The 24,817-nt window shown below is 36.0% G+C and overlaps 1 protein-coding gene across 8 annotated transcripts in view; it reads left to right on the forward strand.

Moving 5' to 3' along the window:
• Positions 1 to 6,447: 6,447 nt before the first annotated feature.
• LOC131037736 (DNA-binding protein RHL1) overlaps positions 6,448 to 24,817 on the forward strand; it is a 118,054-nt gene continuing 99,684 nt past the window's right edge. For 4 of the 8 annotated variants that reach the window (XM_059207521.1, XM_057969927.2, XM_059207522.1 and 1 more), the window contains exons 1-2: positions 6,448 to 7,203; positions 10,938 to 11,048. In XM_059207521.1, the coding sequence (XP_059063504.1) occupies positions 6,901 to 7,203; positions 10,938 to 11,048 (414 nt within the window). In that variant the 5' untranslated portion in view covers positions 6,448 to 6,900. The remainder of the gene's footprint in view (positions 7,204 to 10,937; positions 11,049 to 24,817) is intronic. The other 4 variants (XR_009104285.2, XR_009104284.2, XR_009104286.2 and 1 more) reach the window with 1 other exon arrangement.

The following is a 24,817-nucleotide window of genomic DNA, read 5'->3' on the forward strand; positions in this document are numbered from 1 at the left end:
TAAGGAAAAGTTCTTCAGGCATGATAGGATCTGGTTCAAGTGTTTCCTCCTCTTCTACCACTTCTTTACCCTTTTCTTCATTGATTTTGATAGTTACCTTCTCAATCTTGTCTTCTACTGCACCTAGTTTATTCTCCCATTGTTGCAATCTTACCTTGAGGAGTCTATTTTCTTCCTCTTGGTCTTCTACCTTTTTGGCTAACTCTGCATTGGTCACCATCCTGAGGCTATTTTCACCTACTGACTCAGTCTTTGACATCAACTAGTTTCTTCACAAATCTTAACTTGCTCCAACACCACTTTGATAGGGAGGGTCTCATAAAAGAATTGCACCTTGATTAGTAGGTTGGTAAAAGATGTTATAGTGGGATTCCATACTTGTTCACACCCTTCTCTTGTCTATTATCAAGTCAAACAACTAAACTCATCTGGAATGCTCCCTATCAATTTGTTTGCTCCTTTCACTCAAAAGCATGGCTGGGATTCACTAGAGTAAATCCAACCATCAACTTGTCAAAATTTCCAACATTCACTTGCAGGGGGGTCTAAGATGATGTTTAGATGGTGTATACATTCCCATCATGTGGTTTTGTGATTTATTTCACTCTATTTCTCCATCGCTTTCACTAGTTCCCATTTTATAGGCCTAGTAGCCCTAAGAGGCCCTTTTAGCCCTACCTTCACGGTTTTTGCCCAATTACTCAAAAATATTCCAAAGAACTTCCTAAGAGATTTTGTGATTCGAATACCATTTTTGGAAAAACTTTAAGATTCAGGAGGTTAGGTTGTCTGATGAGTCCATACAGGTAAGGACCCCAAAATGGCTCTTTTTTAGGGTTTAAGGGTTAATAGTCTTCTCCAATAAGGTTTGTTGATTCCCCCACTCTGTCACACCTCCATACTTCTACGAAGGCTCTGTTAGGATTCCTTCTTCCATGCCAAACACTTGGCACTTCAATATCTGATCATCCCTGCAAGCAATAATGTGAATAACAGTCATAATCCGTAGCCGAGCTATGGCAGAGCTCGCTTAGGATATGACATCAAATGGCTTCAAAGAAACTTTCAGGACATTAACAAGAATATGTACATTTTACACAGGCTCCAAGAGTTTAATCCCAAGGGCCATTGATCAAACACAATGGGGTTTCAAGTTGGAGCCATTGCTAGGGTCTTAATCCCTTGCTTAGACCGAGAGCAGTGCAGTTTAAATAAAATTTCAAACAAAGCACTAAACCTACACAATGAAAGAGTATAACCACTTCCTAAGCACCACAATAATTAATACTAAACCCCCATGAAATAATAGTACCAATATCAATCCATCTAGTACGAACTGCTACAAGCAAATTACAAGTTTTTTAATGCAAAAATCTAGAAATTGCCTTCAAATATCATTCACAATTTGTTATTTGGATCTTCCAACCCATTTACAATGATTTCAAAAGCATTATATATGTCTCCTTGGTCATAACCAACCACCCATCGGTTCCTCAACTACCGATTGATCATTTTTGAAAAGTTGCTCCAAAGTTGCAAAAAGTTGTCAAGCAACAACGACAACTTTTGCTCCACTTTGTATTTTTGAAACTTATGCATCTTTACTCACTCTAAACCCCCTAGGATGGTTCCCTAACACTAAACTAACATTTCCAAAATCCTTATGAGGCCTTACAAAGAGTTTTACACTATTTTGCAAAATGATGCCATTTTTGACTTACAAAGGCACTTTTGCCAAAACTGAGAAAACAAGCTAAAACAAGAGACAACAAAACTACAAATAACCTTAAACCATACACTTGGACTTTTCAATAGTCCTTTATTCACCCATTCACCCCAAACATGATCAATCACTCCAAAATTTTGAAAATGAATCAATAAAACTAGGTGCTCGTGCACCACACGGGTCCCACTTTGATAGGAAATTCTATTGATCCCTTAGATGAGCGTTCCTCTTCATCATATGTCTTTATCATAATCTTATTTGTTGGATCAACTGCACTTTCAATGAACCCTAGTTTTGTGATCAACTTCAAGGTACAAATGTTTAGACCCGCTCCTCTATCTATCAAAACTCACTTGATTTTCACTCCATGGACAAGGACTTCAATGTGTAAGGGCGCATTATGGGGTTATTGCATGGATGAGTCCTCATTCTCAGTAAAAGTGAGGATATGAGGGGAGGCGATGTGTCCCACCATAGCTTGGAATTGATCTACATGTAAGTCTGTAGGCACAGTAGCAATAGCGAGTGCTTTATCAAGGATAGATTTATGTTCACGGGATAGGCGTAGCAACTCAAGTATGGAAATTTGTGCAGGAATTTTCACTAAATTCTCTATAAGGTTGTATTGCGAAGATGGTGTAGTGGGTTTATAATTAGAGCCCTTAAGAGTAAATGTGCCTTTGCGGGTGGTATCATTGCAATCGAGTTCTTTCCCTTTTATGATGAATGTGTTCACATGATTATCAACCTCATTGATGTTGTTTATGGTATAATCATATTTAGCATTGGTATAGTTCATGCCATCACCGGATTTGGGGGCCTTCCCTTTATCCTTGTCATGCTTAGGGAAAGAGTTCTTGAATATCTCATGATTGAAGTTACCAGAAGGAGTATGTCCATCAATTGAAATCTTTCCCTCATCAAGAAGGTCTTGTATGACATGTTGGAGTTTATTACAACTGTTATTCTTGTGACCCTTGTGTCTATGATAGTCGCAAAAGTGATCATCATTTCACCATGGTGGTTTGACTTGTGGATTGTATTCTCTCATCTCAGACAATGTTATAAGATTATTCTCGAGGAGTTCTTTCAATGCCGACTTGAGTTGTTGTCCCAATGGTGTAAAGTTTCGTTTAGGGGATCTTCTTTGTTTCTCTTTTCCTTTGTTTGAGGATGAACTCATAAGGTTGTAAATAGATGATGATGTTTTAGAATTTTTTGCATCAACAACTCCGTCATTAACCACATTCTTGTTCTTATCCCAAAAGGGTGTTTTGTGGTTTGAACTCAATCCTTTGTGAACTTTATCATCGTTTATCTTTATAGTGTCATCATCGATAAGGGTTTGTTCAATCCAAAATCCCATGTCTATGACCTCATCAAAGGTGTCCAAACACTTGAGGCAAAGTTCTCTTCCAATTTCCTTGTTTAAATTGTGACGAAAGAGATCAACAAGTTGCTTATTAGGAATGTCATAAGGTGCTCTTTTTTTTGTCAAATGTCTCCATCTTTGCAAAAATGATATAAAGGATTCTCCTTGTTTTTGTTTTGTGTTGAAGAGCTCCATCATGGTCACCTCATGTTCGTAGTTGTAAGCATAGTGTGAGACAAACTTATTAGCCAATTCTTGGAAAGATTTGATAGTTGGAGGTAATCGGGAGAACCATTCCATAGTGCTTCCTCCAAGACTACGAGAAAATAGTCTCACAAGGTATGTCTCATCCACTGCAAATTCTAAGGTGGCAGCGCAAAATTCTCTCAAGTGATCTTTAGGGTCTCCTTTTCCTCTGTACTTATCTAGTTTTGGTATTTCCCAATGACTAGGAAAAGATGGCATTGGAATACTCAGATCAAAAGGATAAGGACATATGCCCTCAATAGAATACTTGTGTGATGATGCCTTCTTATTCTTGAGAGTGTCTAATTCTTGTCTAAATTCTCTTAATTCATTCAAAACAGGATCATTGGTAGGCATAAGTTTTGATGTTTTCATAGATCTATTGTATCCTGGTTGTAAATAGAAAGGTCTGTGATATTTTATCCTCTCCTCATTGTTTGTATTTGTAGGTTTAGCTTCACTAGCTCTTGGTTTGTCCTTAATTGTGAGCAATGAATGTCAAAATCAAGTGCCAATTTAATTTCCTCACCAGCAAGGGCTTTGAAGTATGCTTGTGGATCACATTTAACCACCTCTTTAAGAAGTTTAGTAAATCTATGATCATGAAATACTTTGTCAATGGTAGACTGATTTATTTCTTCATTGCTTATTTCACTAGTCGCAATGCTAATGTGTTCTTCATCAAAATCAATAAGGTTGTCTCCATTTTGAAATATGTGATTTTGAAACATTTTGATTCTCAAGTTAGGAGACATAAGTGATTGTTCTAATCTTTGACCTAAGGTTTATGGATATGGCGATGAATGAGACTCAAGGTATGATACAAACCCTAAAGTGCAAAGTGGGAACTATATGATATGATTGAGATTAGGATGCAACTAAGGATCAGTGCAAAGATGCAATCTATGTGATATGATTGTGCAAGTTATATGATAGGAAAGTGATGTGAAACTAAACCCTAAATGGTATTTGAGGATAAATGATGTTTGATGCAAGGACAAAGGATATTCCAGGTCTGAAAATATTTGCAAAGGTTTGACTTGTGCTATGATGGATAGACACAAGGATATGTGATCAAAGAGAGGGCATGCTATGATAGGAGATGATGAACTCCAAGAGGAATACCAACTCAAAGACACTGATAGATTCCCTAACTTAAGAAAGATGCACCTCAAGTGATAAGGGTGATTGATGATCAAAAGTTGATGTCAGACCAAAGACAAGAAATCCTAAGTGCAAGCAATGTTTTTGGGTTTTTTTTTATTTTTTTTATTTTTATTTTATTTTTTATAGATTTTGGTATGCAAGTACTAAGGATATGAATAAAAGATATGATAGGACCAATGATGAAATGACCTAAGGCACTTGTGCAAGGTTTAAAGTTATGTCCTAAAGGAATAACAAAAGTATGCAAGAGGTGAGGTTATGTCCTAAAGGGAGATGGGGATGTGCAAGAATTTAGGTATGACCTAATGAAAGCGTGCGAGGATCAAGGGTGTGCTTCAAGAAAATATTGTAATGCTATGCAAAGATTATGGGTATGATCTAAGGGAATTATGCAAAGGTATAACCTAATGGTGGTATGCAAAGGTTTGACCTAAGGGTGCTATGCAAAGGTTTGACTTAATGGTGGAACCTAAGGACATGATGCAAGGGTAAGACCTAAAGGAAGTATGCAATGGTATGATCTAAGGGCGGAATGCAAGGTCCTAAAAGGTGTAATGATGCGACTATGCAAGAACCTAAAAGATCAGAACTAGAAAAATGATGTCTCAAGAGATTTGAAATGATTGTTTTGAGAACATAGGTTCAATGTTTCAATGACAATGTTGTTATGCAATGTTTCCGTTTTACAATGTGGATGGATACTTGAAAATTTAGACCAAGGTTTTTGTAAAGTGTTTCAATTTCTAGTGTGGTGTTGATTGTGAAATGTTCTTGTTTATTTTGCACACACTCAGAAAGCATAGCAAACATAATGTTTGTTTGATTTTGAAATAAAAACACATTCAAGCACAATCCTAAGGTTAGCCAGGACAATACTTATTGACTCCCCTAGCAATAAATACCACATTCAACCGGATAGTTAGAAGCTTGGTAGTGACTACCCCTTACACGACACTCACTTCTTGGGCATACCAAGCTTTGAATTTCTTAGGTCATCACTTCCCAATAAATTCACTATCACAATCAAACAAAAAAAATTGAAAAGGACAACTATGTGAGTCCCACCTGGCGTGCCAATTGTAGACGGTAAAATCGAACCTGAGATCTCATGGCACAAGATCTAGATGATTCAACATCTTATCAATGAAGTACTTGCAAAAAGCATGCATGCAACATAAAAAAATATCTAAACTAATACACATGTGTGCTATCAAACTCTAGTCCATTGCCCTCCTACTATCAAAATCTTGTGTTCAAATAATAAGTGCTCTCAGAAAGCACATGCACAAGAAGTTATGAAAGATGGAGATTGAGGAAAAAATATAAAAAATGCAAGAAATGGATGCAAGCAATAGATTTTGAATGCAAAAGTTGAGGTCCCCAAAATGGGAGACGGGCTCTGCTTAAATAGGCATACTCGGGTTGAATCCAAGTTGTGGTGCAAATGTGAGATAAAGAATAGGGTTTGAGAATTTGATCCCACATGTGCAAGGTGGATAGAGGATGCATTTGCTATGTAGGAGATTTGAAAAATGGATTTAATAATAATATATATTAATGGATTAAATAATATTATAATAAATATTAATGAGATAATGCAGAATAATGAGAGAATATATTATGATATGAATATTATAATGAAAAATGGAATAAGGAGGAATAAATAATAAGAATATTGAGGAATAAATAATAAGAATATTATATAATGAGGATCCATCTGATAATGAGAAAAATTAAGTTTAATAAAAGGTAAAATAAATTTGTAGACAAATTTTAATTGAAAAATTTAAAATTGTCTTTAATAGTTAATAGTTTTTAATTTCATGAAATTTAAAAATCATTTGTCTGAAAAGTTCCTATTTTTAATTTTCTGAATAAACTGTATAGCAGATCGATAGAATTATCGACTTAAAAAATTCAAAATTTTTGAACATCTGACCAAACACTTCTTAACACCAAAAATTATCAGTCTGGCTCCCAAAAACAATCGTTTCTACTGTAAAATAAATCAACTTATTAAGTGCGAACCCAAAAAAATTGATGGTAGAGCAGGTCTCGGTTTCAAATCTCACCGTTTTTGTACTCAAGATTCTTGAACCGTTCGCTATTTAAGCAGAACGTTCAAAGTCGTGGAGATTTGACTGTCTTTATTTTTCAGTGGACGAATGAGATCCCCACATACACTCTAAATTCTGCTTTACTTGACAACTCAAAAATTTCACGATTGACAATCCAATGGTCGAACCTCGGAGTTTGCATAATTCCAGCAAACCCTTTACGAAATGCTGACAATAACACTATTAGAGTTTTCCGTACGTTAAATATAGAGAACCTACACAAGAGAGCTAAATTTCTCTTCTGTTATTTCATGTTATAACGGTAAAAAAATATGGTGAAAGCCGCAAAGAACGGTGTTGCAGAGAATGCTGAAGATCTCGAGAGGCAGAGGCTACGTAAGATGGCTTTTAGCAGGAAAATAATTTCTCAGGTGCGAGCAAACCCTAGTCGCCCTTTGCAGCCTTCAAAATCCATAATTAAAAGCGACGGAAGAGATATTGTGAAGAAAGGCCAGAGGAAAAGCAAATATCTATTTGCTTTCCCTTGCCTTATAGCTCCTGTTTCTGGTGGCAAGATGGGAGAATTGTCTCACCTGGACACTAAAAACCCTATTCTTTATGTCAGTTTTCCTCAGGTAGGTTCATGGTTCGATTCCCGCAGGCTTCACTATTATTATTTGAATTTTTTTTGTTTGATTCGGTGAAGTTTGCTTGGCATTCAGAAGAGTCTTCTCTGAAGCTCAATGTGGATAACTTTATTTTTAAGCTTTCCATCACATCTTGATGTTTGAAATTAAAATATCAGTAATCTGCTTTGAGTCACCGGCAAGCGTCTGGCCATGGACCCTGATACCCTGACCTAAGACAAAACACGATACAGCTTTCTTTTCTCCAGAATAGTTCTCTCTCTTTTTTTTTTTCATTTGGCAGGCTTTGCATCATTATGACTAGTGTTGTTTTACAGCAGAGAAGTTCTAAGGTACTTACAAATGCATAATCTTCAAAACCCTAGGATGAGAGTTTTACATTCAAAATTTTAATGATTCGGATCTAAATAAACTAAACAATTGAAATCTATATGGCGGTCCCTTGGCTTAGAAATGCATCTTCTTCACAACCCTCGGATCAAAACCTTAATTTGATGATTGTCTCCTAAGTTGAAAACATTATCTATCAAATATCAATAGCATCCTTGATTATTTTTGGCAATATATAAGTAGAAGTGCTTTGTGCTTTTGGCAACCCTCTACCCTTTTATCTTGAGCAGAGCCAATAGAACTTAGCTTTCTGTACTACAGCATGGATTTTTGGTTCTTCTACACATTAATTTATGCGACAAGCGTTTTGCCAGGAAAAGCACCTTGTCCAAAACCCTAGAACAAGACCGTTATTTTCAAATTTTCATCGCTTCTCGATTGATGTGATGAATAGGATTGGATTCGCTAGTAAACTTAATTAGTTCATTAGTTTTACTTTTTTACACTTTATTTTTGATTAATAGATGAAAGTCTATTAAGGGGTCTCAGCCAACCGATACCAGCAAAACAAATGATCACAGCAACCAAAATACCCGAATAAGCAATCCTTGCAGGGGCATATAGGCAACAAGAACAGACACAAAAGTAAAAAGCCTTAAAACTAATAAATCAGACTATAGTCCACATACAGTCTTGTTGCAATTAAATCCTAACAGACAAAGCAGAGGATAGCAAATAGCTAAAAATCATCACATCTATTGCACTCATGAAGTACCATTAAACAAATCAGGAGCAGGAACCACCTCCACCTTTTCATTGAATCTAAGAAACTCCTCAGTGAGAAATACCAGCACCGCCAGGGATTGAATGCCACCTGTCGTAGGCTCTGCTAGGGATGCCGTTCCTGGAGGCTGGAATAACCTTAATCTGCTGGCATGAACATTGCAGATTACTCCAAGCCATTGAATAGAATATCCATGATTAATTTTGCATGCCTCACTTAGTAAGAATAGCAGTCATTTTCAAAGAGTGACAAAGTAAAGTGCTTAAATACCAACTTACCAGCTCCAGAGTGCCCTTATGATGAGAGACAACCATGTTTTGAATTACCCTCTTTAAATCTTGACATAAATCCATAATGATGCTCATGTTATGACTAACAACCTGCAAGACTTAACTGCTTCATTCTCCATACCACCATGATCTTGCTCTGAGCTCTTCATCTTGCCACCGGTATCATCCAAATCTACATTGCTGACATGAACCAGCAACTCAATAATACTCTGTTTCACCTCCTCGTTCGAGATAGCCACACCCAATTTAGCTTTAAAATCTTTTAAAATCCTTGCAGAGGTCTGAAAGACAGCTGTGCCCACAATGCCCTGATACCCCAGCACAGATATAACCAATTTTAACATGGGTGCATTTGGACAATCAAATATTTTCTGCAGGCAGTGGTCTTAGATAATCCCTTTGCACAGGAAATCACAAGAAAGTCACGTACTACATTTCATGCAACTGAGAACCCCAAAACCAAAAGCAACTAGACACACCTGGCCAGCACTGAAGAAGACTACGCACAGGAAACTAACAAACCATGTGACTATATAGAACCAACGAGAGTCATCTATCTTACATAACTCTATACACCCGCCACTCCGAATTCATTATCATGCATGGTGACAAGCTATAACATTTAAACCCCAAGTCAGGGCAGTAAGGAAAGCATGACATAATCTAAAAATGCTCACCATACACAAGAATTATAACCATTTAAGGTTACTTCCAATATTTAAAGGTTGATCCATGCCTACAAGAATAGGTAATTCCTACCAATCTGAAATTATATTTCTTTCTAATGGAGCAAAACTTTAGAATTCTATACCATGGTTAGCTAACAAATCTGCAACATTTTTGCGTACGATAGCAATGCTGAAATTCTACTAACTCAAACTTTTTAATATCGATAATTACTTCTTCTAGATAAGAACAAAGCAACCAATTGGGGCATTACTCTTTTTTCAGAGCATTGATTACAATCTGAGTCCCCTTCCACTGTTATAACAAAGCAACCAATTGGGGCAGTACTCTTTTTTCAGAGCATTGATTACAACCTGAGTCCCTTCCACTGTTATATTTCAAAATCTAGCAGTTTCAGACATTGTTCATTTTGATATCAAGTTACTTGGATCCACCCATCAAAAAATTCCCAGACATATCCCTGATCACATATACAGCCCCTGCCAAGCTTGCATTGCCCTGGGAAGCTTATTCAAAGTTGATCTTTACACCTACCTCTAACTGGCAATTTCCAGTTTTCTTTTCGACCGATATTCCTATGAGCTACTACCCACAAACAGGTCCTAATAGTTTTCTACTTTTTGTTTTGTAGGAGTTACATAATCTTTAACAGTACTGCTTTTTATTATTATGGCAGAGGATGTTGATGTTGCTTTCAAAAGTATCTTTTCCAAAACTCTAAGATAAAAACTTTATGTTCAAATTTATATTGCATCATGATGCTTATAAAACAATATTGTGTAAACTTTGTTCAAGTGGTAACATTCTGACTATTAATTTTGAGCAAAGACAAACAGTTCAAAGCTTTTTTACCTCTGGTGTAGTTTTCAATTTTTTATTTTGTAGCTTTTGCATTACTGTGTCTTTTATATGTTGCTTTCTCATATAAGCTCTTCACTTAATAAAGCATCTTCCTGAAAATCTTAGGAAAATCAGCGATCGCCTTCCTTTCAAAACTTACATTATATTTTGATCATTTTTATTAAAATCCCACATAAATTGCTTTGTGTGAGTAGCAATGTTTTGTCTTTTAATCTTGATTCTTGAATTGATATAAACCAAACATATATTTTTGCATGATAGAATAGATATTGTTTCTATTTAGTTTTTATGTTTTTTTCTGTGGTAAGTTCTTCTTTTACAAGAGTGTATTTTCTAGTTCTAGGATAAGAGCTTTATTTTCAAGATTTCCGTCACATCTTTGTCATCAGGATACAAGTATCATGTAAACTGATTTTTGTGAGTGGTAATAGTCTGAAAAGCTTTCTATACTACACGTTTTATCCCTTTCTCTATTTTGAATGATTTGTGTCGTAATGACTAGTATGGCTTGTATTGGTATGACAGAGAAGGCCAAGGAGGGTTTTGTAAGATAAGAAGCTTATTATCAGGCTCTCCATTATATCTTGTTATTTAGATTAAAACTTTTGTAAACTGCTTGTGCCAGTGCCAGTAGTTTGCCTTCGACTTTGAACATTGAATTAAGTTAAAAAAGCAAAGTGTTTGGTGTGATAGAATAGTTTTATCATTATGCTCTTTAATAGTAGAATTTGTGTCATTATGATTAATACTGCTTTGTGCTATTATGGCAGGGGCGGCTGAAGTTCTTTGGAACAATCATGTATCCAAAAAACAAATATATATCATTGCATTTCCCGAAAGGAGCGGGAGATATTGTCTGTGAGGATTCTTTTGATAGTCTAGTAAGTATGTGCAGTGGAATTCTTTTGAGCAGCTTTGTTCTTGATAAAAATATTTTTTTTGTATTATTTTTGAGCAATACATACAAATGTAAGAAATCAAGATGTCTCCAAACTACCATGACAGATTTACAGATGTGTAATGGAGTTTCAAAATCTCACAACCTCTGCAAACCAGACCTTTTAGCAAATTTAAAATGGCTATGGTGAGGCCCAATCCAATCCACATTACAGAAGTTTAAGCTACATGATATAATAACTGTCACCTGAACTATAGTCTTTAAATTCCTAAAACAACAAGAAATAACACCTACATTTGTAGACTTTTTACATTCTTTTTATCATCAGTTGCAGTTCAAAATCAGAAGAAGGAACTAACAAGTTTAACTTGTTCATAGGAACTGCTAATGAGTTATAATAGTTTTAAATTCATTAGTTTGCAAGCAACCAGCGAGATCCAATCATCTTTTAAGCCTGTGTTGCAAGTGTTCTTTGAACTATATTTAAACTGATCTGAAAATATTGAGTATTTACAAATGATGCTACTGTAATGGTTTGTTAGTAAGCAGAAGGAACTAACAGGTTTAACTTGTTCATAGGAACTGCTAATGAGTTATAATAGTTTTAAATTCATTAGTTTGCAAGCAACCAGCAAGATCCAATCATCTTCTGAGCCTGTGTTGCAATTGTTCTTTGATCTATATTAAGTATCCGTACATGACAATCACTGAAAATGCCAGTCCCTTTGTACACCTGAATCTGGTGCAGACTAGAGCCTTGTTCCCTTTTTGCTTATTTTTCCTAGATCTTGAGGACATGGTATTTGCCTCAAACATAATTTTTCTTGTATTATATGGCTTTGTATATACTAGTTTGCCTAGGCTTTACTAGTCTGTATTGTCCCTCTCGGATTAGCTTTCATGGTTTGCTTTTGCAACTCACTGTATATCTGAGTGTTCTTGACCTACTTTGGTCATTTATGAACACTACCATAGTTTCTTTGCTTATTTCTTTGTTCGTCCCACTACTTTGGAATGCAATGTCCATCTTTAGTACCAAATTTTGATTCCATTCTTGGACCTAGAATGATCAGTCAGCCAGATTTGCCCTTTATATAATCTGCACACCCAACAGAAAGTCTCTGTATTTGACCACCCTAAAATGAGGGTGTTTATAGGTCAAGATTATATACGTGGTCCATTATCCTTATTTGGTTTCTTAAAATTCTGACAAAGCATACCTTTTTTCCCGCTTTATTCATTGTGGAAATCAGTGATTCAATCAGTTGATTGTTAAAGGATCAACCATGCCAAAAAGCATCCTCCTACACTAATTCAAATTACACAAAACTTTTGTTATAGGGTTCAGTTAGAACTCCTCCTGTAACCAGTCCTTGACTGGGCATGGATTCTGGTCTCGGTTTTGCCAACCCACATGCATGGTTTAGGTTCCGGGGTGAACGTGGGCTGAACCTGGTGATTCCACCCAACAAAACATTTAAAAAGTCATTTTTTGTTAACTGAAGTAAAAGGAACAGATCATAATTGATATTCTTAATAAATCTGGTGATCCATTTTTTTTGATTGGCTGGATTTGTATGATTTTGTTCGGATTTTTTAATCACTACAGCAATTTTATCATATTTTCTGAAATTATGGATTTCCTTATTTTCTGGGCATTGTCAATTATTTGAATCTTTTGAACCAGCTATCTATGCTATCTAACCTTAATTAACCCTAAAGAGTTGGGGGCATGATCAAACAAGAGGCACGAGGTTGCTACATATGACTTGCACAGTGCAGCTAGTGGGATCAACTGGCTGATCTTGATGCTCTTGATGAATTGAAATATGATGGTTTGCATTTGTTTGAATTTTTGTCATTGATGTCCACTTGGCTGTTTAAAGCTTGTGTTCAGCTTATCAGGTGTTTTTTTATTGTTCGATCCAATTTATTATTGAATCTGTAACTAGATCAGAGAGATCTTTCAGTTCTCGTGTCTACAAGTGGCCTTTTCGTACTGAGTTTGCAAGTTCTATTGATTATCTGATGTCGATCTGCTGCAGTGACATTTTGGCATACTGTGAAATAACGGTAGAATGACAGTAGCTGGTAATCTCAGCTTTGTCAGGACTGGATGGGCAGTGAATTATCAGGAATGTATGGTGAATATGAGATTCTTGTCAGATATGTTTGGTATCTCCTGCGATATCAGTTATACTTCACTTTTCTGGCTTATTTGCATGCATTTTGAGCTTATTTCTGTCATTTGTTTTACGTGGCAGTAAAGTTCTTTCAAAAAGAATAAACCGTTTTTTAGAGCCTCCAGAAAAATGTCTTTATTCAATGACAAGTGTATTGCTGGATTAGATAGTATCGGGTGTTGATTGTCTGAATGAAAATCCACAGAAGAAATAGAACAAAAAAAAACGCTTCCTCTTTTTGTTCAGATTGATAATCATTATGACTGCTAAAAAAATTCTTTTTGGAATTTTTACTTGGCTGTGTGTAATTGAAAAGTATTATGAAGTTGAAGTTTCTTTTGAGGTGTCGTAGGAATCGAGAAGATGGGTGTGTGCTGTTGTATTGAAGCTCTCGTGCTTGCTGGAAGAAATATATAATGTTTGCACAGAATTGTGAGGTTGCAGGTGTGCTGTTCCGTGCTGTTCCAGGATAAAAATGTCTTTGTATCATAGTGGGTGAATATATTTGAAACTGATCTTTTGTTTTGAAAGATGATATAGATGTATAGTCTTTATGTTGCCACTGAGATGGTCTTTTTCTGAAAAGGTTGTGTATAATTTCTGAGGAGGATATGGGTCTGTGGGTGTTGTGCCTATGTGAGAATATATGTTACTTGGTGTGAGAGTTCTGAATGAGGTTGTGGTAAAACTTGTTATATCTGAGTATGAGAACTCAATATGCTTCTTGCTGAGTGTTATCTGAAAAATGTTATAGAGTTTTCGTTTCAGAGGTTGGTGTCTCAGTGAATTGAAGTTGGTGCTTCAGCATCCTGAGAATTGGTTCTCTTGTGTATGAGTTGGTGCTCATTTTTGTAACTTGGGTTGGTGCCCATAAATTGTTATTGAAAGTTTTTGAACCGTGGTTTTTTACTCGAAAGGGTTTTCCACATGACATATTGAGTTTATGTGCTTATGTGTATTCTTTGTTGAGTGTTTTGGTAATTTCAAGATTAAATTTTCAAAAATATTGATTCACTCCCCCCTTTTAGTATTTTCTCTGTGTTTTTTCAATTGGTATCAGAGCCAGATACCTTCTATTTTAGCTTAAAAGCCTGAAGGTCAGTTTCTGGTAGTCTAAGATGAGTACTCTTAAACATCTAGCAACCAATAGAGCTCCTCTGTTTGATGGATCTAATTTTTCTTTTTGGTGTGTCCGTATGAAGACTTACATAGTGTCTCTTGGGTTTGATGTTTGGATGAGTGTAGTTAATGGTTACACACCTCCTTCTAATCCACCTACAGATGCTGATGGAAAGAGGGCCTTCGAAAGTAATGCTAATGCCATGAATGCAATATTATGTGGCTTATTTGAATCCGAGTTTGTAAAAGTCATGTAGTGCGATTCAGGACAAGCTATGTGGGAGAAACTTCAGAATGCATACGAAGGTGATGAGAAAGTTAAGAATGCAAAGCTTCAAACTCATAGAATGTCGTTTGAAAGTCTTAAAATGCATGAAGAAGAAAGTATTGTAGCTTATTTCTTGAGAGTTGATGAAATTGTGAACTCTCTAAAGGGCTTGGGAGAGAAGATTGACGATAAGACTGTTGTTCCAAAAATATTAAGATCACTTCCTCTAAGGTTTGATGCTAAAGTTTCAGCTATTGAAGAAATGGTTAATCTGAATAAGATGATAGTAGACAAGCTGCATGGTATATCCTAACAACATATGAAATGCGAACAAATGTTAAATCTTCTTCAAAGAAAGAAATTGCGTTCAAAGCTTCAAAGAAAAGAAAAGACAAGGGACATGTATCTAGTGATAGCACAGAAGAAGAATTAGATTGTGAAGCAGCCCATTTTGTGAGAAAGTTAAAAAGAGGCTCTGGTAAATATAAGGGTAAGCTAGCCTTAAAATGTTTCAACTGTGGAAAGATAGGACACTTTGCATCAAAATGTTCATATGAGAAAGAAGAGGACAACAATAGTGAGGAGTTTAAATATAAAAATAAGAAGATTGTGAAGAAAGGAAATAGGTCATGCAATTTCAAAAGAAGCTTCTATTCTAAGGAGGAAAATAGTTCATTAGTTGAAAGTGGAGAAGAGTCCCCGAATGATGGAATTTTATTTATGGCTTTGGAAGAAACTTTAATTGAAAACCAAGAAGAAGATTTATTTGATGAAAAAGAGGTTGAGGTTGATCTTGAACAAGAGCTTATTAATTCCCTTAATGAGACCAAAAAGCTGGGAAAGAAAAAATAGAATTTGAAGTTACTACTACAAGAAGAAAGTAACAAGATTATTGAAAAATATCATGCATTAGGGGCTGCTGAAAAGATTATTGCTGATTCGAATGTTCAAATTGTTGAAGCAAAGAAAATTGAAGATGTTAGAAGACAACTTAAAGATATATAACAAAACTATAAAAAGCTCGAAGCTGAAGTTGTTTCTTTGAGAAAGTTGGAGAAATCTACAAAGTTGCTGAATCAAGAAAACACCTATCAAGAGTGTACTATGGCTTTGGATGGCTTGCTAAATTCTCAGAAACAATCTCTTGATAAAAGCGGTGTTGGCCATGAAGAAGGTGAATGCTCAAAACAATTGAAGTTTGACGCTGATAATATGAAAGATTCTAACTCTAAAGACAGAAATGGTACCTTTAAAAGGTTTCCTACTGCTAGGTACACTCATATGGGAAGGTTCAATCACTCTTACTTCTATGGCTATTGCTTTACATGTAATTATTTTGGTCATAAAGCCATAAATTGTAGATTGTTTGCTAGAAGAGATTTTAGTTTTATGAATAGAAATTCATTTGCACCTTTGAATACCTATAATGTTATTTGTTATAAATGCAACAACTTTGGTCATACTACAAAAGTGTGTAAAAGTATCTTGGTAGATTTCTTTAAGAAGGATGAGGCAAAAGGAAAAGTGAAGGAGAGCAATAAAGTATGGAGAAAAAAGGAAAAGCAAGGTACAAAAATGTCCTTGGTTGTGCAAATTGCTTTTTTTGTTCAAAATGAAAAAGACATCTGGTATGTTGATAGTGGTTGTTCCAAACATATGACTGGAGATAAGAGAAATTTTTTGACTCTTAAACGGATGAATGGAGGTAAAGTTAGATTTGGTGGTAATTCTTTTGCAAGAGTTTCTGGTAAAGGTACGCTTATTTTAAATGATGGTGAAATCAAGGTTGAAAATGTTTTGTATGTTAAAGGGCTAAAACATAATCTTTTGAGTGTTAGCCAACTGTGTGATCAAGGATATAATTTGGTTTACAATTCAAATTGTTGTATTATAAGTAAAAATGGAAATCATGTTGCTGATGGAAGTAGAGCTGCCAATAATTTGCATATTCTTGATGATACTAATGGTGAAAAGTGTTGTTTAAGTCAGCTTGATGAAACATGGTCGTGGCATAGAAGATTTGGGCATATGAACTTTGACAATCTGATCCAAATCAGCAAGAAGGAAGTTGTAAGAGATATGCCTCAGCTTGCCAAGCCCTCAGATATTGTTTGCAAAGACTGTCAGATGGGCAAGCAAATTAGAACTAGTTTCAAGTCCAAGGAATTGTGAAGTACCTAACCTCTAGAGCTCGTGCATACAGATTTGTGTGGTCCTACAAGGACTGCTAGTCTGCAAGGTGAAAAATGCTTTATGCTTTTAATTGATGATTATTCACTCATGACATGGGTAACCTTTTTAAAAAAGAAATCAGAAGCTTTAGAAAAGTTTAAAGCATTTAAAGCTCTAGTTGAAAATGAAATGGATTTGAAAATAAAATGCTTACGCTCTGACAATGGAGGTGAATTTACTTCTAATGAGTTTATTAGTTTTTGTGAGAAAAATGGTATTAAAAGACAGTTTTCAGCAGCTAGAACTTCTCAATAAAATGGTATAGTTGAGAGGAAAAATAGATTGGTTCAAGAAATGGCTCGAAGTATGATGAATGAGTCAAAGGTTAAAGATACTTTTTGGAGAGAAGCAGTTCAAACTGCTCTCTACATTCAGAACAGAGGAATGATAAGAGCAAAGCACAATAAAACACCATATGGGCTATGAAAAGGTAAGCCTGCTCCTGTGAAGTACTTCAGAGTTTTTGGTAGTCCTTGTTATATCAAAAGAGAAGAGGACAACATAGGTAAATTTGATGCTAGGGCAGATGAAGGAATCTTTTTGGGCTATTCTTCTAAAAGTAAGGCTTACAAATGCTTCAACAAAAGGTTACGTAAGATAGTAGAAAGTGTTAATGTAAAAATTCATGAGATTACTAACACTTGTGACAAGCATGAAAATGGTGACAGTAATGCTTAGAAAGATGAAATAGAAGGTGCTGTTCAACTCTCTTCCTCTCATACACAAGCTGGAACATCAAATGGTAATGTAAAGAATACTTTGAAATTGTTCAACCTGAGGTAATAAACTCTTCTTCTTCAAGTTTTCAACTTGGGACAACAGATACTGATTCTGAAAATGAGTCTGAAATTAATCATGGTAAGACTATTTCTAAGACTCCTAAGTTTGTGCAAAGAAATCATCCAGTTGATCAAATCTTACCTGAAAATAGAACTAGAGAAACTAAAAGGAATGCAAATTATTATGAAGATGATGATGTTTTTTTGCTGTCCATGTTTGAACCTAAGTGTTTTGAAGAAGCAACTGAAGATAAATTTTGGATAGCAGCCATGAAAGAAGAGCTTGATCAAATACAAAAAAGTGAAACATGGGAGCTTGTGCCTAGACCCAAGGATAAGAACGTAATAGGCACAAAATGGGTTTATAGGAACAAGTTGAATGAAGAAGGCAAGGTGGTAAGAACAAAGCAAGACTTGTTTGTAAAGGGTATGCACAGGTGGAAGGTATCGATTTTGATGAAACCTTTGCTCCAGTTGCACTTCTTGAATTAGCTTTTGCTTCTTTCAAAGGTTTTAAAATTTTTCAAATGGATGTAAAATCTGCTTTTCTCAATGGAACTCTAAATGAAGAAGTGTATATTGAACAACCTAATGGATTTGTTGTCTCAGAATCATGACTATGTATGTAAGCTCAAAAAGGCACTTTATGGGCTTAAACAAGCTCCACCTGCTTGGTATGATAGGTTAGATAAGTATCTACAACAACAAGGCTTTAAAAGAAGAATGGCAGACAACAACCTTTATGTGAAAGAAGAAGGTAAATAGATTTTGGTTGTTGTGGTTTATGTAGATGATCTGATTTTTGGGAGTGATTTTGTAGATATGTGCAAAGATTTTGTTGCTAACATGAAGAAGGAATTCAAAATGTCTTTGTTGGGTGAATTATCCTTCTTTTTGGGCCTACAAATTCTACAATTTGAAAAAGGTATCTTTCTTTCTCAAACAAAATATATTTGAGATGTTGATATGTGGCGACTAATCATGCAAGTACTATACACTTGTTATGTATCCTTGCCGGGGTTCGGGGGCGCAACCCTCGAGGAAATGTTTTTTGCCGGTTTTTGTTGAAAAAAACCCTAAAAATAACCGACTTTGAGTGTTGCCCTAAAAATTGCTTCTTATAAGCTGCTGGAATGTAACAAGGCAATGTAATGGTGTTGTACTGATTTACTAGATAATAAGAAAAGATTGGACGGCTGTGTTTTGTGGATGTAGCCCATCTTGGGTGAACCATGTTAAATCTCTATGTTATCTATGTTATGCATTTTTCTTTATCTTTTGTGTTTGTGTCTGCATATAATTGTTAATTTGTATTTGCTCTGGATCTGCCTAATCCCTAGCACGAGAGATGTTGAAGAGGTTCAGAATGGAAGATTGCAATCTTGTGACGGCTGTGTTTTGTGGATGTAGCCCATCTTGGGTGAACCATGTTAAATCTCTATGTTATCTATGTTATGCATTTTTCTTTATCTTTTGTGTTTGTGTCTGCATATAATTGTTAATTTGTATTTGCTCTGGATTTGCCTAATCCCTAGCATGAGAGATGTTGAAGAGGTTCAGAATGGAAGATTGCAATCTTGTGAGTACCCCTATGGTAACAGGGTGTAATCTTAGTAAAGATGATGAGTCTCCTAATATAAATCAGACTTATTACAGGTCTATGCTAGGCAGCTTGTTATATGTTATAGCTACTAGACCTAACATTATGCAGGCAGTTGGTTATGTGGCTAGGTTCCAGGCTACACCAAAAGACACTCATGTTCAAGCTATAAAGGGAATAGTCAAATATCTTAAGGGTACAATGGATTTTGGTTTATGGTATCCTACACTCACAACTTTTACTGATGCAGAATGGGGAGTTTCAGTTGATGACATAAAAAGCACAAGTGGTGGTGCTTTCTTTCTTGGAAGTTGTCTTGTTTCTTGGTTAAGTAAACAACAAGCTTCCATTTCCTTGTCTACAGTTGAAGCGGAATATATAGCAGCAGTGTCATGTTGTACGCAAGTACTTTGGATGAAGCAAACGTTGAAGGTTATAAAGGTTAAGTATGATTTCTCTATATCCATTTTTTGTGATAATACAAGTGCTATCAATATTTTGAAAAATCTAGTTTTGCATTCTAGGACTAAGCATATTCCTATTAAATATCACTTTTTGAGAGAGCAAGTTACTAGTCAGCAGGTTAAGTTGGAATATGTGTCTTCTAAAGAACAGATTGCAGACGTGTTTACCAAGCCACTACCAAAGGAAATGTTTGAATTTTTAAGGTAGAAGCTAGGAGTGATTTCATTCCACTGATATGCAGATTGGACTCAGGGGGAGTATTTATTGTCATATTTTATGCTCCTTTTTCTTTTGTGTAAAGTGTTTTCAGGCATGCAGACTTGGTTTAGTCATTGATGTCAAAGGGGGAGTATTAAGATGGGGAGCATTTGTTTTTGAAGCTGGGTTTTTGGTCTAGTTTGGTTGTCATCAATGACAAGGGGAGATTGTTTGAATTTTTTGTCATGGATGTCCACTTGGCTGTTTAAAGCTTGTGTTCAGCTTATCAGGTGGTTGTTTTTGTTCGATCCAATTTATTATTGAATCTGTAACTAGATCAGAGAGATCTTTCAGTTCTTGTGTCTACATGTGGCCTTTTCGTACTGAGTTTGCAAGTTTTATTGATTATCTTAGGTTGTCGATCTGCTGCAGTGATATATTTCTGCGTACTGTCAAATAATGGTAGAATGACAGTAGCTGGTAATCTCAGTTTGGTCAGGACCGGATGGGCAGTGAATTGTCAGGAATATTTGGTGAATATGAGATTCTTGTCAGATATGTTTGGTGTCTCCTGTGATATCAGTTATACTTCACTTTTCTGGCTTATCATTTTGAACTTATTTCTGTCATTTGTTTTACGTGGCAGTAAAGTTCTTTCAAAAAGAATAAACCATTTTTTAGAGCCTCCAGAAAAATGTGTTTATTCAGTGACAAGTGTATCGCTGGATTAGATAGTATTGGGTGTTGATTGTCTGAATGAAAATCTGCAGAAGAAAAAGAACAAAAAAAAACGCTTCCTCTTTTTATTCAGATTGACAATCATTATGACTGCTAAAAAAATTCTTTTTGGAATTTTTACTTGGCTGTGTAATTGAAAAGTATTATGAAGTTGAAGTTTCTTTTGAACTGTCGTAGGAATCGAGAAGATGGGTGTGTGCTGTTGTATTGAAGCTCTCGTGCTTGCTGGAAGAAATATATAATGTTTGCACAGAACTGTGAGGTTGGAGATGTGCTGTTCCGTGCTGTTCCAGGATAAAAGTGTCTTTGTATCATGCTGGGTGAATATATTTGAAGCTGATCTTTTGTTTTGAAAGATGATATAGACGTATAGTCTGTATGTTGCCACTGAGATAGTCTTTTTCTGAAAAGGTTGTGTATAATTTCTGAGGAGGATATGGGTCTGTGGGTGTTGTGCCTATGTGAGAATATATGTTACTTGGTGTGAGAGTTCTGAATGAGGTTGTGGTAAAAATTGTTATATCTGAGTATGAGAACTCAATATGCTTCTTGCTGAGTGTTGTCTGAAAAATATTATATAGTTTTCCTTTCAGAGGTTGGTGCCTCAGTGAACTGAAGTTGGTGCTCTTGTGTATGAGTTGGTGCTCATTTTTGTAACTTGGGTTGGTGCCCATAAATTGTTATTGAAAGCTTTTGAACCGTGGTTTTTTACCTGAAAGGGTTTTCCATGTGATATATTGAGTTTATGTGCTTATGTGTATTCTTTGTTGAATGTTCTGGTAATTTCAAGATTCAATTTTCAAAAATACTAATTCACCCCCCTCTTAGTATTCTATGTGTTTTTCAGCATTGATTTATTTTTAATGTGACAAATGACATTGACTTTTTAATTATCAGCTGTGTTCTGTACTTAATTTTGTAAATTTTCTGCAATTTAATTATTTATGGTTATTTTTACATATTTTAATTGTTTTGTAGATATATTGTATGACTGTACTTGGGAGAAAAACTTGTGATATACCAAACCTGAACTGGCAACTTATCTCAAAACTGAAACAAGAGGCTACTGACACAAACAAATAACAACTATTTTATTTTATTTTTTGACAGATCTTCTATTGGGGCCCTTGCCAATGAAAATATAGGCATTAATACGAACAGAAGATGATGAAACTAACTCACTTCCTAAAAGGCTAAAAGAGAAAAGTAATACAATCGTTAAGTACTGGCCAACTATCCAACTAAACCTTAACCACATAGTTGAGTTCTAAGTGTAACAAGACTCCCCAATATGCAGAAGCAAAACATACAATTGTGCAGAACAGCCCAAAACAAAACCAAGAGAAAAAAGCTCAAACAGTACCAACTAAAGACTTATCCTTAGGAGATCCCTTTAGTTGCCCTCCTTCCCTTATGAGAAGAGAGGCCCTTCATAGTCCATTGAGATCCTTTATCAAGCATTACTTTAGCTTCCATCTGAAGTTTTTTCACTTTGGTTTTATGCCCCTTGTGCTTCTTAGGTTTGTTCTTTGAGAGCACCTTTTCAAAGATCATAATGCCCCCCAAACTGCCCAAACTTTCCAATGGGAGAAGATCGTCCTAAAGAATCAAATTTTCATCTTCTGACAAGGGAGCCCCAGGATCAGAGATTCAGAAATTAATGCCAAATTTGCAGCTTATCTAGAATAATCTCCCCAAAACATTAGAACTGTGCACGACTCCTGTGTCAACAAAGGTAATAACTAATACCCTGAACGTTTCAGGATTTCTCTACAAAGTGGGGTGAGACACATTCTCCTCTCAGTTGGCCATGAAACACTCATGGTTATCCCACTCAAAATCCTCATCAGGCTTTCTGTTCTTCAGGATCGATTCCTGCAGCTGAACTGAGCGAATTTTAAACTTCTTAAAGGAGAAGCATAATCATGTTATGCCTAATCCGATTGCAGTGAAATCATCTAAAAGGCCATCCTTCAAAATTCACTTGTTGAAGCCAAGATCCATGTGAAGGAAAAATATGAATGGTGTGAGTAACAAGGTTAGAAATGTCAACATAGACAGAGACCCTGGCAAAGCTGCTCTGGATCAGTCTTAACAAAATCACCTATCTTTTCAGCCAACAGCTGAATCATTTAGGCATTTCTTAAGACCAAAGGGAGCTAGTAGAAATCAATTCAAATTGGAATCCTAGCAAAGATTCCATCTTAAGGTCAGGGTCAAAGAAAGGCTTCCAGGGGTGCATAAGCAAACCAGTCCTACCACAGAACCAAGGCCCATTGCTTGAAACAAAATCCCACTCCTCTGCAGACTGAAACTGAATTTGGAAAAAATCTTTAGGTGTCAAAGTAAGAGAGTGGTTCTTGAAATCACTCCAATTTTTCTCCATTTACATGTTTATCTTAGTCACACTTGGCTTTTTACTAAAACATCTGCAAACAAGCGATCTGTCACCAATCTTTGAAATTCTCATCAACACACTGATCTAGTAGAGCCTAAATATGATGATCCATCCGCTAAATTGAATGGAGTGTTCCCCAAGGACAGGATTGGAGAGTGAATTGCTTGCTCAGGAGAGTGACAGCTCTCAGGCAAATCTTCTAATGGACTCCTTTCCATCAGTCTATGCCCTTCGCATCCACTCAAACCCTCTCCCTACAGAATCCTTGCACAAAAGACTGTTCCTCAACCTTAAAAAATAGTGCCCGTCCCATATATGGAGATGAAGACAGTAAGTTTTTCAAGATTTGGAGCCTGCAGAAATTTCCACAGCTATGATAAGGGCTAGAGGCTTTTTAACAAATAAATTGTTAATACAAACAATACACTCATGTAACTAACGATGTAGTTAAGGGTCTTGAAACAGATTCATTGCAAGCTGCATAAAAAGGGCCCTAACTTTGGAAATCACTACACCTAGTAGAGCTTTCCAAGAGTTAGCATTTAGAGGAGTGATTATAGGGGCATCACAGTAGAAGTGACAACAACAGTTGCAAAAAGGACCTTTGCATAAACCTTTTCCATAGAAACTAGAGGTTGCACCCTCTTCACCTAGTGGACCAAAAGCAATAGTGCACACATTTTTAAGTCAACAATGAGGAGATATTGTTGAAAAATATAGCTAGAATCGGATTCTAACCTGATTAAATTTTAATGTTGCCTTTGGCAATTAAAATTTAAAATATATTGTGATAATTAGAGCGATCAATTATGTAATTGGGCTGGGCCCAAACTCATGTAACTTGTAAATGGGGTAGGCCCAATTTGGGTGGTAAAACACATATGTATTTGAATATATAAGTATTGTTTTTGGCGGCAAGATACAAGGCCGACTTGGGAGATAAGAAGACTCGTGTCTTGTGTATAACAAAGGCATATTGATGCCTTACAACATAATGATAATCAGCGAATGATCTCTGCATATATGCGATCTGCCATCAGCGAATTTGTGACATTGATTGGTGAACATAACAAACTTGTTATCCGCAACCTAACATCAGCAATTACTGGCGAATATACCTTGCACTTCAGCGAACATCATTAGCAGCACAACGAACACCATTAGAGGCACAGTGAACATATTCTAAGGAAAACGAACCAGTTCGAGAGATAGCCTTGCCACTCAGGGGCAGCAGGCACTCCAGTATCATCGAACTGTGTTTATATCCTTCTTGATCAGCAGATAAGTTCATCACACTGCTGTGCCCTAGCTTGGTTTCATCTGTGCATATATATTGTTGTTCTGAGTGTAAAGAGACCTACAGATTCTTGCTAATAAAGATTTGAGAAGTATTGTTGGGTTTTTCACCTCCAAGAGGGAGGTTTTCCCAGGGTATTTGTGTGTCATGTGTTGATGTTGTGTTTGTCTATCTTGCATTTCGATTTTCTGTTTCTTAATGCTTATCTGATTACTAAAAACTAACAGATATGACTCCCAGTGAGTTGTAAAGAAAAAAACTATGCTTCAATTGCAAAGAACCTTGGAATTTAACACATAAGTGTTTGGGAAAACGTTAGGTCCATTTGATTGAGGTATACTCCAATGAGGAGTAATGTAGGAGCATCCCAAGTTGTAAGAGCAGCCTTGTATAACCTAAAAATGTCCTACCGCATTGCATCACAGTTGCATATTTCATTTTGCGGTTGGGAACACATGATCTACTAAGAACTGAT

The sequence above is a fragment of the Cryptomeria japonica genome, chromosome 6 (assembly GCF_030272615.1).
Source record: "Cryptomeria japonica chromosome 6, Sugi_1.0, whole genome shotgun sequence".
NCBI lineage: Eukaryota > Viridiplantae > Streptophyta > Pinopsida > Cupressales > Cupressaceae > Cryptomeria > Cryptomeria japonica.